Below are 19,395 nucleotides of genomic sequence, written 5' to 3'. Positions count from 1 at the left end.
GGGCATTCTGAGCAGAGGGAGAATGAAGCACTTAGCAGCGTAGTATCTAGCACTCAGTAGAAGCACTTAATACATTTTATTGTTGATTAAAAATAATCTGCCTACATCTGTTTTGAAGCTCTGTCTTTAAACCTAGTTTGGTGGCTTGGAATGGATCAGCTTAGTTCCCCGGGACAGAATGGGTCTGCTCAGGGCTTCCTCATTACACAGTCCTGAGACTTAGATGAACAGTAGGCAAAGGGCTTAGAGCAGGGACGCAGCCCGGTGCTGTGGGGGACCCCCTCCTGCCTGGTAGCGGTCAGAGTGAGGCCCTCAGAAGGACTAGACAAGGACAGGAGGAAGGAAGCGCGTCTCCTGAGTCCTGGATGTGATGTCTTCCTCAACCTTCCCCCCCCCCCCCCGTTTGGGGGTAAGATCCTGGGGCAGCTCCTCGACCTTGTCGTCTCCTTCCTGGTCTCACACTTGGTAATGTTGTTGAGTGTAGAATTCTTGTTGGAATTAGTTTCCTTCCAGCTTCCAGTGGTATTGGTTGGTTCTAGAACCTGCAGATAGCACCAGTTTCTTCATCTGTGTTTCGACCTGGGATGTATCTTCGTGCTGGTTTCTGTCCATTATGCTGGGCCCTTGGTGCACAGACTCAGTCTGGAAACTTAGCGGGTTCTACAGGGATTGTCGGGGCCGTGAAGTGTGGCTTCCGTTGTGCCTCCTCATTTCTGGAGTGATCTGGAAGTGCTCGGAGCCTGTGGCGGTTTTGCACACTTTCCCGTGTAGGTGTTTCCTCATTCTTGCTCCAAAGACTTGTCTAGTGTCCCGCAGTCATGCCGGTGCTTGGTGCAAAGTTGGTTTTTTTACTGCAGAAGTTGAGCTGTCACCTGGGCAAAACCTACGTTGGGAGAAAGCTGGAGATCTTTTCAGGGCATATTGTGTGGTTGCCGACCCATCTGCAAAACATACGGAAGTACCAACCTGACTCTACCCTGAGGGATGTACTGTGTTCTGTACGTAAACCACAGTCAAGTGTTCAAAATATTTTTAACGAACATAAGAAAATATGGGATAATTTTAAAAACAGTGGAACATGTTTAGAAGTTTATTATTTGGTAATTAGGGTTATAGCCCAAACCATTGCATGTAGGAGCCAGAGCACGTGTGCCTCTCGTGTCCCCGGGCACACCTTCACATGAGCCTGCTCGTCACAGCCTGAGAGGCGGGACAGCATGTGCGGTCACACTGGGTGTGGGGTCACACTGGGTGTGCGGTCACACTGGGTGTGGGATCACACTGGGTGTGTGGTCACACTGGGTGTGCGGGTCACACTGGGTGTGGGGATGCGTGGCGTCTAGAGGCCCACGGGAATTTCATCCAGAACCTCCAGGTGGCACTGGGAGACGCTCAGTGGAAGCACGGCAGGGCCCAACTGTGGGAAATGGGGTCACGGCCCGGTGTGTTCTTGGCCCGGAGCACCTGTGTGCACGCCGTGGCACCGAAAGTAACTGGGGAGCCCCGTACCTCTCCTGTCGGTGCCCCTAACCAACGTTCAGCTTTCTGCCAAGTAGAGGGAGGGCTCTTTTCATCCTCACGGGGACTTGGAGCAGAAGCCAGTGGATGGCTTGTAGCACGATGGACAGGTCCGCTCTCCCTCGGCCCCATCTCTGAGGAAGATCCATGCGTCGTGGCGGTGAGGGCAGCTTCCCCCTGGAGGGGCGTGAAGCCTGTGTGCACTGAGGATTCCACGCGGCCGCAGCTCAGAAGAGCCTGGACTGGCTTTGCCCACTGCCGGCCTGGGCACTCCTCGCTGTGGCCTCACTCTGCTGTGCTACTCCATCCACAGAAGAGCAGGACGTGCACGACATGGGACCTGCTGTCAAGAGAGAAGGAAGCGAACAACGCAGACCCGCCATGACCGGGCTGGGAGCTGGGAGACGGCGCTTCAAAGTCAGTGCCTGGCATGGCGCAGTACCTAGGAAGCACCCCAACATTTGGAAACTAAACAAGTCAAAGATGACATCAGTGGGAACTTTGAAAAGATTTTAACTGGAACGAAAGTGAAAACAGGGCCGGCCCGGTGGCTCAGGCGGTTAGAGCTCCGTGCTCCTAACTCCGAAGGCTGCCAGTTGATTCCCACATGGGCCAGTGGGCTCTCAACCACAAGGTTGCCGGTTCAACTCCTCGACTCCCGCAAGGGATGGTGGGCTCCGCCCCCTGCAACTAAGATTGAACACGGCACCTTGAGCTGAGCTGCCGCTGAGCTCCCAGATGGCTCGGTTGGAGCGCGTCCTCTCAACCACAAGGTTGCTGGTTCGACTCCCACAAGGGATGGTGGGCTGCGCCCCCTGGCAACTAGCAACAGCAAGTGGACGTGGAGCTGAGCTGCGCCCTCCACAACTAAGACTGAAAGGACAACTACTTGACTTGGGAAAAAATAAAAGTCCTGGAAGTACACACTGTTTCCCAATAAAAATCTTTAAAAAAAAAAAAAAAGAAAGAAAGTAAGAAAGTGAAAACAAAACCGCCTTGGTGGGGCCTAGTGAAAGCGGTGCCCTGGAGAACACAGAGCAGAGCGAGAGGCTCCTAGGAAAACAGAAAGGTCTCTGAGGTCAGCTCCACCTTACCTTTGGCAAGAGAAGAAGAGCAGGCCGAGCTCAGAGCAGGCGGAGGGAGGAAAACACGGAGCGGAACACCACGAAACTGGAAGTCGGTCCTTTACGAAGATCAAACTGGAAATCTGCAGTCGGCCCCAGGAAGATCACACTTAAACAGTTAAAACAAAGAAAAAGTCATTGATAGGGAAATTCTAATCCGTTTATTTTTAAATGTACATTCTGAAAAATCAAAATGCATCGATTGTGTCATTAAATCATGACTATACTATTGTGCCAAGTTTTTCAGCTACTAAAGAATAAAAAAGCCTTTTCTTACTGTATTGGTCGGTGAAAAAGTCAAGAAATAATTACAAAAGACAGTCATTTTCTCTGCCTTTTACTTCAGGTTATCCCATCTTTTGTTTGAGAACTTAGAAGGTGTATTTTACCAAAACTTAGATCAGTCCGTATTGACTTTAGTATTCCCCTTTCCCAGGTTGTAGTTTTGAATAGTTGACGCTGCAGAAAGTTTAAAGAGTAGGCCAGTGAGCATTCTGTCCCTTCCACCAGGATGTAGGAATTGGTGACGTTTGGGGGCCTCCTTCTATTTCTTTCTCTGGATGTGCTTTCTGGGGAAGCATTTCTCCTGATACTTCTTCACAGCTCAGCCCGCTGCCTCCTGAACAAGGGCAGCTTTTGACACACCCACAGTGTATCATGGTGCCCGAGAACCTCAGCATCATGCAGTAACGCCTAACCCAAGTCCACACTGACATGTCCTCAGTCCTCCCCCCCCCACCCCAGTCCTCAAATCCAGGGTGTAACCGTGCACGCAGTGTCGCTCTGGTTGTCTCCTTCGGCTCCCATGGATTGAGCAGCTTTCCCACCTTTCCCTCTGTCGTGACATTGACGTCTTTGACAAGTTCAGGCCAGTTTCTTATCATGCCTCACATTCTGGACTTTTATAATCCTCAAGATTGGATTGTTCTGTTGTTGGTAATCAAGTTTCAACACTTGATTAAGGTGGTGTCCACCTCTCTTAATTGTAATAACAGTTCCATATATATTTTTTAATTTTAAAAATTTTTATTGGGGAATAGTGTTCCTTTTTTTTTTTTTTTTTTTTTTTTTTTACAGTGTGTTTTTCCAGGACCCATCAGCTCCATCGTTGTCCTTCAGTCTAGTTGTGGAGGGCACAGCTCACTGACCCATGTGGGAATCAAACCAGCAACCCTGTTGTTAAGAGCTCGAGCTCTAACCCACTGAGCCATCCGGCCGCCCCATAACGGTACCACTTTTAAATGAAGAAACCATCTCTGACCTTGCGGCTGTCTTGTAACTTAACACACTTTCACCCAGTGACTTTAGATCCACTGGTGGTCTTTACCTGCGTCTGTCACTGCTCTGGAGACCCCCAAATCGTGGTTTTCTAAAGCTGTCATTCATTTGCAGTCCTCGGTACAGAAACTTTACCTTTCCTCTTGTTTCTTTGTTTATTTATTTGAGTGTTTTTGCGTACTTGTGTGTTCATTTTTTTCAATAAGATATATTCTGTTACAGTTACTATTCCTTTTTACCCTCAGATTGTCCTAAATTTGACTAGGGGACCTCCTTCACATTATCGTTTCACATTCTACTTGTTCAGAATGTCTTCGTACTGGAGAATTATTCAGAAGGAAGTATACTTTGTCTCTTACAGGCCCCCAACCTTGTATGCCAAACACAAAGGGCTGTACGTGTTCTGGAACTCAGCCTTTTCCAGGGCTTATAAAGGTGAAGTGTGTGTATCGCATGTGCACAGCCCCCCTGGAGAGCTTACAGTGAAATCCCTTAAAGTCTGTGGTGAAACGAATGACTGCACGCTGACCGGGGTGAGGACCGAGTGACGCCCTGTGTGTGCTGCTCTGCTGGTGCCAGCGCAGAGCTGCAGGTGAGCGACGCGCTGTCCCTGGCTGTGTCTGTCGGGGGCTGTGCTGGTTGTGCTGATGGAAGAGTCCCCCCAACAAATACACCTTTCTGGATTAGAACTTTGCAGCTGGTAAAGGAATTCTCTAGATGTCTCAAGGGGAGTCAATCTTTAGATTTTGGGAAATACTGAAATAACAATAGTCATGCAAATACTAGACTTTGATACTTAGAGCCTCATGATGCACCAGAATATAGATGTACAAAAAACGTGATCACACTCACATTTCCTCTTGCTCAATTAACAAGCTATAGGCTCAGTGGATTTTGTCAAGAGCCTTAAAAAGGAATCAAATCTTTGACATAATTCCATCTTTGGAAATTGGTCCTACGATTTTAATCTAATACAAACATGGGAACAGGACACGTGAAGTGCAGCGCGGTGCCTGCGGTCGGTCGCTGAGATGGGCTCATGAGTCCAGCACAGCGCCCCTCCTTGGGCAGGTGACCTCTGCTCTGGGCCGGGAGGCCCAGCCGAGTGAGAGCTGCACGCGCTCACCTCCCCACCCCCCTCCGCCCGCCCAGGGGCCGTGTACTCCGCTGGCCCTTCCTCCTGAGCCTTGGGTCCTGCCCTGGCCGTTGGCCTGGGCTGCGCATTGACCTCCGCCTGTCTTTCCAGGACTTTCCCCGAAAACACACATTCCCCCCGTGAAGCCAGCTTTGTTGGGTTTGGGTAGTTTCGTTTGTGTTGGTCCAGCCCCCTCCCATCCCCTGTGCTGGGAGACCGCGTCTCTTCCGCATCAGGCCGCGTCTTACCTTACAGGCAGGGACACGTGTTCGCTGAGCGAATGGATGTTCGCGGGATGTGACCCATAAATGGCTTCAATAACTAAAGCCACGGCGTGTCTCGAGTGGGCTGGCTGGAGCGACTAGAGGCAGGTACCCTGAGCAGTGCTGGTCCTGCGAGGGACCGGTCTGGAAGCCTGGCGTCGGGCATGCGCAGCAGACAAGAGGGCGGGGCCACAGGGCTCCTGCCCTTCTGTAGGGGCGGCCCTCCCGCTCTGGCATCACGTCCATGTGCACTGCTGCCCAGGCCGGTGGGTGCTGTTGTCCTGGCGATGCGTGCACAGCACAAGAGCCTCCCTGGGGGCTTGTTTTTAGTAGCAGTGAGTCCCGGAAACTCTACAAGTGAAGCCATGCCGAGTGGGTGTGATGGCGCTCTCAGAACCCTCCTCCCAGCACACCCACCCCTGGGCGCTGGCCCTTGGAGACATGCTCCCGGAGGCCAGTCTGCTCCCGCTTGCCTTCCTCTGAAGAGCAGGGACCCTAAACTCTGTTTCATGTCTCGAGCCATGAGGCAATCTAGGCATTGGAATCAGAACAAACTATGATACAGTTTTCTTGCTTTTTTGATTTTCCTCCTTGTCTCTTCATGTAGAAAATACTTGAAAGGATTTGTATTAGGGGATTGGTTGTGACAGTCACTTGAAATGAGTAGCTCTCACCTGGGGCCCATATAGCCCCCCCCTCCCCCCCCCCGGGATGTCTCGTGGTATCTGGAGACGTTTCTGGTTGGCACAGCTGGGGAAGGTAGAGGCTAGGGGTGCGGTGAGGATCGTACCGCAGACAAGCTGTCCTCCACACCCACTTCTGCCAGAGAAGCGTGCGTCTGCTAACAACAGGAGTGGCACAGTTCCAAAGTAAAACTGTGCACAGGGAAGCCAGGGGACCTTCAGCGTCTTGATGCCACCCCTGCCCTGCAGACTGGATGTGTGCACATGAGGCTGTAGACTCACAGCAGCGCTCACCAGCAGGCAGTGGGAACCCGTAGGGCATCCAGAGTGGCCTTTTCATGGAGTTTGATGGGGAGATTACAAAGACGTACTTAAATGTTTGAAACTCAATCGTTCCTGGGAAAGAACAAGCAGATACTTCAGAAGCAGTGTAGAATTACATGTACGTTCGTGTGGCTGCAGTGTGGACAGAGGAACGCCTCGAGGCTGTGCTATGACGTCTGCTGCTCCCGCAGACCACCACTTCCAGGACTGTGGGTGGCACCGAGGCGGCAGGAGTGGGGTGGAGGGGCGGGGTGGAAATGCCCCTCATACACCCAGACTTGCCTGCCCACACCTAGGAAACAGGTGGCCAGGGCTTTGAGATCAGATGGTACCTTCTCCGTGTCAGACGGGACGATCTATGAGATTACTCTGAGAAGCTTCTTAAGTTGCAGTGGATTTTGTTTTTATTGTTACTGTGATTTTTCTGGTAATAGGATTCTAAACACCCCATCTCTCAGATACTTGTTAGTTTAACTCGGTATTTTCCTTGAGGCATTTCTAGGATTTTTAAAAAGAAATTGAGATTAGATTTCTTTTTCTCCACACTGAAGATGGCAGTTTGTGGCAAGAAATGGGAGTAGGGGAAGGGTGAAGTTACATGCTCCCTAAAATGTGGGGAGAGTGTCCCCTGCAGCCCGAATGCACGCATAGCCTCCTCTCTGTTTTGCTGACAAGCTTAACGTGTTGGAGACAGACCAGGAGCACTTCTGAACTAAGGTAATTTCAATGTAATTAATCCACATCGGTTTTTAAAGTCCAGTGTTTAAATTTCTTCAAGGTTGTTTTTTTTTTTTAATAACCTCATTTGCTCATCTCTTTTAAGCCCAAAGTTGGTGTTCAGAACATGTTGGCCCTAGAAGGGTGTTTCCTTGAAAGGCTCCATCCAGTGTTCAGCGGGAAGGGTTAAGGTCCCAGCGATTGTGGCTTTCTTTCTAGCTTAGAGCAGCATTTCTCCAGCTTCTTTCATTAGAAAGCAAAAGAGCCCTCTTTCCAAATCAAATCTTCATTGGACCACCAGCCGACGATACAGATAAAGGTCAGGCCACGTGACCCAGAAAACATCTCCAATTGTCTGTATAAAGTGGGAGTGACGGGGCTTATTGGGGTGAAGGTAAACGACTCTTGGTACTCGTTGTAAGTTGAAGTAATTTAAAAATTAAAAAGCAAAACTAAATGGAATGAATTAGGTGCTCGAACAATTGGGAATGGTGTGCAACAGGTGAACTTGATACCACAGATGAAAATGAACTCAGGGAATCATAGACCTCAATGTAAAGCCTGACACCAGAAAACCTTTGTAAGAAAACGTGGGAAATCACCGAGACTTCGTTCGGGGAAGATTCCTTAATCGTGACGTCAAAGACGCAGTCCAGAAGAGAACACTTGTAGATAGGACCTGGTCAAAATGAAAAACTTCTCAGGGGGCCGGACGGCTCAGTTGGTTAGAGCGCGAGCTCTCCACAAGGTTGCCGGTTCAATTCCCACATGGGATGGTGGGCTGCACCCCCTGCAACTAAAGACTGAAAACGGCGACTGGACTTGGAGCTGATGGGCCCTGGAGAAACACACTGTTCCCCAGTATTCCCCAATAAATAAAAAGTAAATTTTTAAAAAAATGAAAAACTTCTCCTTCAGCGACACCGTTAGGAGAGTGAAAAGCCACCGGCTGGTTCACAGGTCCCGCCACTACCCCTTTGTGACTGTTGAGCTGATTTGTATCCAGACGAGTGAGGAATGCTGGCCCTTGGAGTACTGGCCTCTCACGCACGCACTGGGGTGTGGCCGCGTGGAAACAGCTTGTGAAGCACACGTTGGCCGTTGGTGCTGCAGCAGCAGGGTCCCCACAGGCTGCCCCCAGACACGACAGCTCGGAACGGGCGTGCTGGGCACAAAGCCAGACCATGGGAAGTGTCCTGTCGCGTCCGTGTACGTGCAGCTTTAGAAAGTGCCCACTAGTGTCAGTGGCCGCAGTGGGGGGGCTCTAGAGGGGCCCAAGGCGACTTGGGGGGTGTCAGAGGCGCCCCAGAATGTATCAGAATGTATCAAATTGTACATGGACTGTGTGACTCCACTCCACCTGGCCAAGCCCTGTGTTCCCCTGGCCGCCACTCTTGCCATGTCCTTGGTTTCTCCCCCAACTGGGCAGGTGGGGCGGGTGGCTTTGTCTGTCGTTCGGGTCACTGAGTGGAGCCCCTCATAGTGCCCTGGTACCATGTCCTAGTTAGTTAGTGGGTATCTGCGCTGCATTGGGCGGGTTTGAAGGGCCTTGGGTGGCTCCTCAGTGAGCCCTCATAGCATGTGAGCTGGGCACTATTACTGTCTCCGCTTTCAGACCCCAAACCGAAGGCACAGAGGTTAGGGACTCAGTGGAGGCCTCCTGGCAAGGAGAGAGCCAGGCTTGGACCCCGGGTACATGCCCCCCCCCCCCCCCCCCCCGCCTCCAGCCAGCAGGTTCTGTTCAAATCAGCTGGACGTGAGAGATGAGAGGCCAGTAACAGCAGCTTCTGTGGAAAGCCAGCAGTGTTCTTCCTAGTTTGCAGGAAGTGCAAAGACAGAGATTCCCCCCCATGGTGGGGGTCAGGGTCCTCCCCAGCCTTGGGGGTATTGGCGCCTTGTGTGTCCCCACCACTGTTGTCCCCTCAGATGTCCCTTCTGGTGTGTGCCCCTCGTTTCTTACACTGTCAATTATGTGTGAAGTTTGGCTCTGAAGTAATTAAAGCAGCCATTCCTGTGTGGCCTCAGCAGGTCTGAAGGGCTTGGATTGATTGACTGATTTTTGATGACCCACTACGTGCTAGGTTCTATGTTCGACCCTGGAAGCAGAAAGGGCCGTGGACTAATGAGGTGAGATGCAGAGGGAGAGCAAGACCCCCCTGGGCACCAGGTGGCAGCAAGATCGGGAGGGGTCACGGCCCTTCCTGTGGCCCTTTCTGTGTTCCCTGGGGAAGGGTGGCCCAGGTGAGGGGCACTCAGGCAGCGTCTCTCCCTTGTCTCTGCCTCCCGTCCTGAGCTGTCATCGTGATTACTGCGGGTGCCCCTAACTGCCAGCTTCTGGTAGGCAAGTGAATTGATTTGTAAGGTGACATAAGGAAGTGACAGTGGAGTCAGGAAGAGCACCTCAGCTTTCTCAGTTTCTGAGTTGGGAAAACAGGGGTCAGTTTTGTGCAGGTGGAGCCCAGTTCCTGCTCTTTCAGAAAGGTCCTCAAGGGACTTGGACCCCAGGTGACTGTGAATGAAGAGATTAGGAAGGGCTCAGCGCTGTGCTGGCTGCAGTGGCACCTGGAGGCCACTGGTCCTGTGTGACTGGTGAACACTTGCAATGAGGTCAGTCCAATGCACCAGATTTCAGCCACAGCCCCTGTGGTGCACGGCACCCCGCTGTGCCCCTGAGGACTGTGCCGCAGACGTCCGCGTCCTGCCATCCTGGGGACTGGGCCACTGCGGTGACGCCTGGGTTTAGCGAGGATTCCCTAGAATGACACCTTCGGTTCCCACAAGCTCATTTGGAGTGTAAGTGGCGTTGGGCTATCGTTACTTGATGAATTATCTGTGTAGCTTTTGTTCTGATTTGAAAAGAACAAGAACCTTTATGTTTACAAGGTAGTAAACTGAGGTACTGTGTTTCCCCAAAAATAAGACCTCGCTGGACAATCAGCTCTAATGCGTCTTTTGGAGCAAAAATTAATATAATATCTGGTCTTATTTTAATATAATATAGGACCGGGTCTCATAATATAAGACCCGGTCTTATATTAACTTTTGCTCCAAAAGACGCATTAGAGCTGATTGTCCGACTAGGTCTTATTTTCGGGGAAACATGGCTCCTCCTCCCTCTGGAAGGTCAGCTGGGAGGCCAGACAATGTAGGACTCAGTGTGTGTGCCCTGTGTGTATAGATGTCTGTACTTGCAGTACAGACTCACTTCTGCTCAGGGGGATTGGATCGCTGCCGGTGTCTTAGCACATTAGGGCTGCACGGCAGCGATCCAATCCCCCTGAGCAACGGTATGGAGACCATACCGTTGTCCACAGAGGCAGCGCGTGAAAGGAACGTGTCCTGTGCCCGTGTTACCCGACAGGACAGCAAACCCCTGCTCTGCGTCAGCCGCCCTGAGTTCTCTTAAAATTTGCATCAGAAAAGTGAGAAATAGGAAAATCTCATGAGGATCGTAGCTGTTGAATACACTGCATGCTAATAACATGTCATGCACACGTGTCAGTGTTCAGACAGCGTGTGAACATTCATTACGTGCGCTGGGCTGGGGCCTGGACTGACAGGGACTCGGCTTCCCCTCGGAGGCCCATTCCCACCTGCGGGCCACACAAAACTAGTTCGTTTACTGTTTATGTCTCTGAATGTTCTGATGACTACTTCTGAGCTACTAGGCATCAAAACTTAATGCAATTCTCGTCACTTCTGAAACATGGATGTGTAAGCCACCAAGGTCAGCCATTCAGTTGTTCAGACGAACTTGGGGATTATTGGGGTTGCATCGTCTCCGACAGCCGACCGCCTGAAGTGGCAGGGTGACCTGTGTCATTGCAGGAAAAATGTCATGACTCAGCCTGCTTGTGGGATGTGTGCTCCCTCACTTTTAAAACCAAGTATTATAGCAAATTCAGTACATGCTTGTAATGTAGTCAAATACCAAGAAATACTGATTTAAAAAAAAAGGGGGCAGCCGGTTGGTTCAGTTGGTTAGCGTGCAGTGCTCTAACACCAAGGTCGCTGGTTCGATTCCCACATGGGCCAGTGAGCTGCGTCCTCCAGGACTAGACTGAACAACTACTTGGAGCTGAGCTGTGCCCTCCTCCTCCCTCGTCCTCCCCTCTCCCCCCTCCCCCCCTTTCCCTCCTCTCCTCCCTCCATTCCTTCTTTCCTGTCTTGGAGTGTCTTAAAGCAAATCCCCAAATCTTATTTCACTCATGAGTAAGAAATATTTCTATCAGTTAAGGTTGTGGGCCCATTGTGACACCAAACAAAGGAAGAGCAGCCCCTTCACATCTTTAAATACCCAGACCACATTCAGATTTTCCTCATTTTCTCTAAAAGTCTGTACATTTGGGTTTTGAATCAAGATCCAAAGTCTTGTGACTTTTTTTAAACTTTTAATGGAAAACTGGAACATGAAAGTATGTCGGCGTACACCTTTAAATGCAGGGCTGGCCGGGGTCGGTGGTGTGGGGCAGAGTGTCCACAGGGCGCTCACTGCACCCACTCCAGCAGTGACACCGGTCCAGCCGCGGCGTGTTTGTCCTGCTGCCGGTGTGGTTAGAACCGTGTGTCATCCTTTGGGTTTGCACCGTCTTGTTTGGAGGTTAGCTTGGATGTGGGAATAAAAGAAAAGTAGAAAAGCTGATGAAATTGGTTCCAGTTCCTCATGCAGACCCGTCTCAGAATGCTGCTTTGTCTTGTTAGGCGTTGGGCCAAGCAAGGCAGCAGCCTCCTGCCCCGTGTGACCCTGGGTGCTCTGTGGGCTGGCTGTGACCTGAGAGGTTTCAGAGGAGCCCCCAGAGCAGAGTGGGAGGCCAAGGGCATGCGAGGGTTGATGGGGGGACACCCAGGGCTGAGAGCACGTGTGTGCGTGTGCGTGCATGCGTGTGCGAGGCTGCTCTGTTGAAAGGTGCTTCATCCTGTCACTGAAGGGCTGACAGAGCACTTTTCAGTTGTCTCATTTAATTGTTACTGCAGCCTGTGAGGTGGCGAACACCATCCTGATTTTGCATGAAACAGACTAGAGTGAAAAGGATTTAGAGAAAGTCACGTTCCTTGTATGTGGTGGAACCAGAACTTGAATTACTCTGATACATTACTAAGTGCATGGCCTGAGTGTCATTGTTAGTAAGTGTGTGACAAATGGGGCGCTGGGTTCCCGGATGGTCCTTCCTGGGCTTTACAGGGCTCTTCATTAGAGGGAAATGGTGCTGCGTGTATCCTGAAGTGACCGGGCACCACCCAGGGCCACCAGAGAAGCACATTATATTGCCAGTGAGAAATAATTTGACTAATGAAATTAGGCTACCACGTTGACTTTCAAAGATGTTGCATGTCATCTAAAGTAGGGGCAGATCACATACTGGCTTTTAAGTTACTTCGATTTCTACAAAAAGCATTTCCAAAACAGAAGTTCTCAATAAAAGCCAGTGGCAGCTGTGGGTCACAGAGAACAGACGGGAACCTCTCCTCTCAGCAGGTCCTGTCTTAGTGGATTAGGCTGGGCAGTGCGCTGAGTCAGCACGGCCAGAGCTTAGCAGTGACTTGGACCCAGGCCATGGGGACCTGATGGTGGGGTTTCCAGAAGGCTTTGGGGGGCCCCGGGTGGTGCAGAGAAGAGCAGAGGCAGTTCAATGTAAGTACAACCTAAAATGTACATTCATTGTTTCATTATCAAAATAGTAAAAACTGCACGCCCAGTACTGGAAAGTGAGAAAATGCGACCAGTAATTCTAACAAAAATGCTATTCGTCTTTTGCTAAGTAGATTTTTAGTTTTATAAAGTAGCTAAAGTATTGCATTTGTTTTTCATTTAACACGATAAGCATTTCTCCAGATTTTCCTACCATCTTCATCATTGATCTTAGTGATAGGTAATAGTTCATCTGGTAAAAAGTTAATATTAGCTTTTTTTTTTTTAACTGAAAAGTAGGGAGAAAAAAAATGTGAAAGCTTCTTGGTTCCAGGGCCCAGATAACCTGTTAACTTTGTTGAAAAAAGAAAAAAAGTGTATGTATAAAAGGTAATGTGAAAAATGAAAGCTGCCCCACTATTTCTGTCTCTTTCTCCACAAATAGCCACTATTAACATTTTCTTATCTATACAAAGAAGATTGTTCGCATTAGCATAGACGTTTGGCCTTTTCATACACACAGAAAGCAGAGCGCCCGTTTATACGCTGTCTGTACCTGTGGATCTCATGTGCTGTGTCTCCACAGGGGAGCCTTTGGGGCCAGCCTGCAGGTTGTGGGAATAAGAAAGTTGCTTGCTTCCTGGCAGTTCCTCTCCAGGCCCCATGCTGCCCATGGGGTGCGGGCCTCTCTGGGCGGGAGCGTTGGCCTCGCTCCTGTGCCGGTGGTGGTGTTGGAACTCTGCACGCCCATCCTGTGAGACCAGTTCAGTGTCCCAGCTCAGGGCGAAGGGGGCTGCCCTGTGGATGTGCGCACACCACGTCACGGTGGTCCTGAACAGTGCCCCTCCACCCGGGTGACTGAGAGGCCAGCGTGCTGAGACCCTGGGTGTCCCCCCCTCCAGAAACTTCTTTTCCAGATTTGATTTTTAAAAATACACCTTATACATGGAGAATAGTCCGTGTAATTTTCAAAACTTTAAATGCCTAACAATAGGTTTTGTTTTCTTCCTCCCCCTTTTCCCTGACCCCCCCCCCACACACACACACACACACACACTCCAGTTCAAGTTGTTTCTCAGTCTAGTTGTGTAGGACACAGCTCCCTGGCCGGTATTATGAGCCTTGCGCTCCCCCCGGCTCAGGCAGTTGGTTGCTGGTAGTCCGTCGGCTGCTCACGGCGGCTCTTGCCGGCTGCCGGCCGCTCACGCTGGCCACTGGCCGCTCATGGCAGCACAGGGCTGCTCACGGCGGCCTCCGGCTGCTCACCGCAGCCCAGCTCCAGGGAGAGCCGTTGTTCACAATCTTAGCTGTAGAGGGCGCAGCTCACTGGCCCATGTGGGAATCAAACTGGTGACCTTGGCATTAGGAGCTCGGTGCTCCAACCACCTGAGCCACCAGTGCAGAAGTTATGTTTGTAGACTAAAACTGAGTTTAATTTGGGGTGGCTCAAGCCGACATTAGCTGTTGGTTTGGGGAGGATTGAATAACGAAGCTTGTTCACAGACTAAGAAGGACTCTAACACGAGGTGCTGGAATCATACTGCCCCCAACGCTGCAGGCCGGTCTCACGGTGCCATCCAGGCGCGTGTGTCACCTGCAGGTGAGTGGTGCCTGGGCTGACACATGGCACACAGGGCTGCAGGCAGTCTGTGGGCCCGAGAGAAGACCACGGCTTTCTGTGTGAAAATTAGTTCGTATTCTCTTGGCACTGTTAGTATTTCAGACATTCACGCTCATGGGTGCAGTCCATAGTGTGTGTACGTGGACACGAGAGAGGGCATCAGTGTGGTCACCTGGGGGAGATGGCCGTGGTGTGGCCGCTCCGTGTCTGTCTGGGGAGCCCCCATGAGGCGTCCTGCCTTAGTGTGCTCACAGCAAGGCCTTTCCAGACAACTCGCTTGGCCAGAGGGACTTCCAAGACTGGCAGCATAGGTCGCCTTCCTGCGGAGTTGGGCACAGGCCCCACTTCTGCGGTGTCCTGGCTCCGCGAGGCCTTTCCTGGTGGCTGTCCAGTGCTGGTGACGTGAGCTGCCTCTCTGGGGTCTGTCTGCTTCCCGCCTGGCTGGCCCAAGCAGCTACGGCATTTCTAGCAGTGACTGGGTTAGGCGAGAGCAAGGACTAGATCTCACCTTCCAAGATGCTTTTCGTTGGGAGTGATGTTTTTGTTGTCAGCGGTAAATATACGTCAGGTTTCTGTAGTAGAGACCGTGGAACAATTATTTGGAATGCTTTTTGTAGAGTAGGAAAGCTTATGTAGACTAGGAACTGGGACAGCTGAGCTTCTGGGGTCATCCATGTAATTCCCCCCAGGTGTGTTTCAATCTCAAGAAAATAAACAAGCACTGTTAGTTAAATATCTGGTGGTGTTCTATTAACCCTATGACTTTTACACGAAACCTGTGAGGGAAAATACTCCCCTGTGTATTTGCATTGGAGACGGAGTCCTTGTATAAGCCGTGTTTTCATGTAGGAGCTGACGTGCTCTTAAGTGATTAAAAGATGTGGATCATTCTATCTTCAGCTTTGTGCTCCATTGATCAGATTTATGACTGACTACAGCCATGTTCGGGGTCAGAAATGCAATCCCCAAATCTGAGATTTCTTTTGGAAAATAAGTCTCTCGTTAAACAGCATGGTTTTGTTTTGACTGACTCAGGAGTGCTGTCTGCTGAGATAGGGTGTGGGGCAGGGCCGAGCGTGGACGCAGGGCTGCCTGGCCTGTGCCTGTTGGCGTTAGGGGGTGTTCTGAGTCCGCTGGCCTCCCAGGGCCCCTGTTGGTGGGGGAGCAGCCTGTCCCCGAGCCAGAGGCCAGCAGGGCACCACGCAGGGCACCACGCAGGGCACCACGCAGGTCCTCCTGCAATTGCTGTGCGAACGAGCCGGCAGCTGGGCGGGCGTGGGTGCAAGCTCATTGATGTGGCTTGAGGTACTTGGTTGCCAGATTGCCACTGTGCCCCGTTTCCTGGCCTGATAGCCCAGGGTTTTCACGTGAGAGCTAGTCTACAAATAAATGTCAGTTTTAGGTTCTTGGGTTCCCTGGTGAGACCCAGATCCTTTGTGAAAAATGCGTCGTCACAGCCTTTTCCTTTCTCAGCCCTCCGCCGTCTTTGAGGAAACCAGTAGACACTGTCATTGTACAAAGCTAGCGAACAACTGGGCGCGTTTTGCTCACCAGCCCCTGGTAAGGGAGGCATTTTAGTACAAGTCCTGGTGAATGCTGCGGTGCTCCGACTCTCAGAACTGCAATTTCCGCTTCTCACCTGCTTCATGAATTGCTCAGCCATTGTTTATTAACTTTTCTTTGCTTGCATGTCTTTCAGATCTCAGATTCTTTGCGGAGGCATTGGAGCGAGACACTGAGATCAGAAGATGAGTGAGCTTGACCAGTTACGGCAGGAGGCCGAGCAGCTTAAAAACCAAATTAGAGTACGTAGCTCGTGTGTGCTTTTAAATCATTTGAATTTTAGGGCAGACGCTATCTGTTTTAGGCAAGATGGGTTACAGAATGTCTACTGGTGCTTTGTACTTAAACTGAATCTTTATTGCCCCAGGATATGCTAATCACACTGCCAGATACTGTGTCTGGCACCTTAACCCCAGGATTGTTTCCTAGTGGGTCATTATTTGATTACGTGTAAAATGTTGCCGTAGAGTTTATAAACATCTTCCTGTACGTTTTTTCTTAACGCTGGGAATTTGCTTTGTGACTTTCCTTTGGTCACTGTATAGAGTGTGGTGTCTGTCTCCCTCCTTTGTGCCTGTTAAGTTGAGGGCAGGAAACTTATTTAAAAATAAGAGTATTAACACCAACAACACCAAGTGTTTTAGGTGCGCCCGATTTATTGTTTCCTGGGGGGTGTTATCGGAGTCCACATCTTTGGCGAGGCTGTTAGAGCAGAGACATCTCACCGAACATAAAAACAGCCTTGCACAGTTGAGCTCACTGTACAAAGAACATTCACAGGGTTCTGAGACTCTGAACTCCGTCACTGACGTAGGATGTCACATTGCGGAACCAGGATCTTTGAAAAAGGGAGGAGGAGCGGGCCTAAAGGGATGAATTCTGCTCTCCTCCTACTTTGGGAGGCTGTGCTTTTAATGGATGTTTCTAGAGAAACATTTCCCACGAGTCGTTGTTGCTCTTCTCAGACTCGATATGAAGAATGAGAGGGAAGGCGGTGGACTCAACAGCAAGAAGCGCGTCTCAGCACCTTTAGGCAGATGGTTGTCCGGGGAGAAGGGCTGCAGCTCAGCCGTTCTCCGCTTCGTCCACCAGGCGTCAGCCACCTCTCGGTATCACCTTTCAGTCGGGTCTAAACCGTGTCCTGGTGGAGCCTCATTATTTCCTTCTCAGTGACCAGTCGTGTTCAGAAGGCCGAGTGGTAATTGGAGAAAGAAGCGTCAACATCGTTTTAGCCAACTTGTTTTGTGAGCTTGAGAACAGATAGTGGAATTGTCTGAGATGCGCAACCTGAGAGGAAACAGAAAATGTCCTTTCACTGTAAGAAGTTTTCAGCTCTTACCATTTAAAATACCTGATACACTCAATAAAAATAAGGAAGACTCAGTGGTTTTAATTTGCTCTGATCAGACTGTTTTAACATTACATGTCTGTCCACCCTCTAGAATATAGAAATCAGAATTGTGTTTTTCTGACAACTATAAATTGTTGTTCATCAAGAGTGGATCCAGACCCGTTCACAGTGGATAAACAGAGTTTGCATGGCAGAGGTGAAACCATATTTGGAAAAAAACAGGCTGAAAGTTGACGTCACGTCTCTTCCCAGTTACATTGCGAAGTGCAGGCAGGGCTGTCATGTGGGCCACATGTGGAGTTTAAAAATGTGAAAGGAAACAGGTGGGATTAATTTTTAACAAACTGTATCTAAAACATTGTCATTTCAACATATACTTTCATTTTTGTACTAAGTCTTGAGAATTGAGTGTGTCTCTCACATTGAACGGCACATGCAGCTTGCACGCGCAGTCTCACGTGGCTCCTGGCTCCCCGTGGGAACAAGTCCCAGGAGAGCGGCTGAGCTACCCGGCCTGTGGCCCCCAAGGCTGTGTCTGCACAGTGCAGGCGACAGGGGCTGTGCGAGCCCATTACACAACAGAAAGGGGAGACTCTTTTAGGAAGGAAAGAAACCCCCTTTTCCTGATTGCTCAAGGATGGCTTGCTTCTTAAAGAAAGAGATGGTCCATGAGTCTGAGTGGGGCTGCTTTCTTTCTTAGGTTTGTTTTTAAGTTTCAAGACCCCAGAGGGCTCTCATCCTCTTTTGACTGATGTGTGAGGAAGCAGGGCTCTGAAAGGGATGCCGATTAGAGTGTGGCATGCCTTCAGGTACACAGGCCACCCGATGGGTTAAGGAAAACACCACGAAATGTACGGGTGCCGCTCGTTTACAGAGCGACTGCCAGTCTGTGCGCAGCAGGCCTCATTGTGTGACAGGGTCCTGCGTGTGGCCGTGTGGTGGCTGAGCAGAGCGGGGGCTTGCAGTATAGCCCGAGCAGGATGAGGAACTAAGCGGCCAGTATAAGGGGACACAGGTGACCTATTACCTTCAGTGACATTTCTCATCACCAACAGTACAGAGGCCTGTGCACTAAATAGTACACCTGTTATGCACGTTCTCACCAGCCCGTTAAATTGGGAATGAACCTAGAAGGTGCCGGTTATTAGGCAGCAGTGGAGACGTGGCCCTTGGATGGACCCTTCCTGCCCTGTGGGAGGTGAAAGGTGCTTGTTCTGAGACACGCGCGTACACACAGGCTCCTGTCGGCTGAAGTGAAGACTGAACCGAACTTCCCTGTGCCTGGTGTTGAAGGTGGTCTTTTCCTCTTACCAGTCGGCTCACACAGTGTCGGGGCGCATCCACTTGAACTTCTCGAGTTCCTAAGTCATGCGGTTTGTTTTTTCCGTTTAACAAATTGTTGTTCTTTCTGAAAATTAGAATGCACAGATAACATCAACAGAAGTGGTATTCAGAAATAAACACTAAACCCAGTACTTGACGAGTAGAGTTCGTTGATGCAAGACCTGCCCCTGTCCGTCTCCCCTCCCTCCACCTCCTCCTGGCAGAGAAGTGCTAGATCACGGAAGATTTTGCGTTACTGTGTCATGAATTAAGAGAGTGACATGTAATAGCATGATTAGAGTTGCGGTTGGGGCCTGGGTCTTCGATACACTGATGATGACAATCTGAATAGGTTCCTGCGCTCTCGGTGGTTAAGTGTCCCCGTTGCCTCATGAAGTAAGGTCATCAGCAGTGAGGCAGTTGGTCCCGGGGCGTCCTTTCCTGGGGCACCCCACGCGCTCCCCGGTGTGTGAGGGCCATCGCGTGGCCAGTTGCCGCTGTCAGAGCAGGCGGTCAGGTGACTGCATAAGGAAACATTTTTCTTACTAGAAACGGTCATTTCCTGGGAAATTATTCCTACACTCGGATTTTGACCCTTTCGAAGCTATTACCTCATTTTCCTGCATAAAGTATGGCTCTCTTTGTAAAATATATACACTAATTTGAGACTTCAAGATTTCATTTTTTAGTAACTTTGATTACTTAGGGATAATGAAACATTTTAATTAGCTTTAGTATATCCCTTTGTAGTACTTACCTGTCTCCCAAGGTCATTTCATAGATAAGAAAACATGTACAGGATAGAAGAGCCAGAAAGTCTCATTAGAGCCTTCGTTCTTTTCCACAGAGTTTAGCAAGAGCAACTG

At 50.2% G+C, this 19,395-nt stretch overlaps 1 protein-coding gene across 7 annotated transcripts in view; it reads left to right on the top strand.

The window, feature by feature from the left end:
* The window catches only part of GNB1 (G protein subunit beta 1), a 69,322-nt gene that overhangs the window by 29,566 nt on the left and 20,361 nt on the right, over positions 1–19,395 (top strand). For all 7 annotated transcript variants that reach the window (XM_074334273.2, XM_074334270.2, XM_074334271.2 and 4 more), the window contains one exon: positions 15,992–16,097. In XM_074334273.2, the coding sequence (XP_074190374.1) occupies positions 16,041–16,097 (57 nt within the window). In that variant the 5' untranslated portion in view covers positions 15,992–16,040. The remainder of the gene's footprint in view (positions 1–15,991; positions 16,098–19,395) is intronic.

Source organism: Rhinolophus sinicus, chromosome 14 (genome assembly GCF_057876585.1).
Source record: "Rhinolophus sinicus isolate RSI-liver-muscle chromosome 14, RSI-T2T, whole genome shotgun sequence".
Classification (NCBI taxonomy): Eukaryota; Metazoa; Chordata; class Mammalia; order Chiroptera; family Rhinolophidae; genus Rhinolophus; species Rhinolophus sinicus.
Note: the sequence above shows the minus strand (reverse complement) of the source record. Positions and strands in the feature narration are given on the sequence as shown.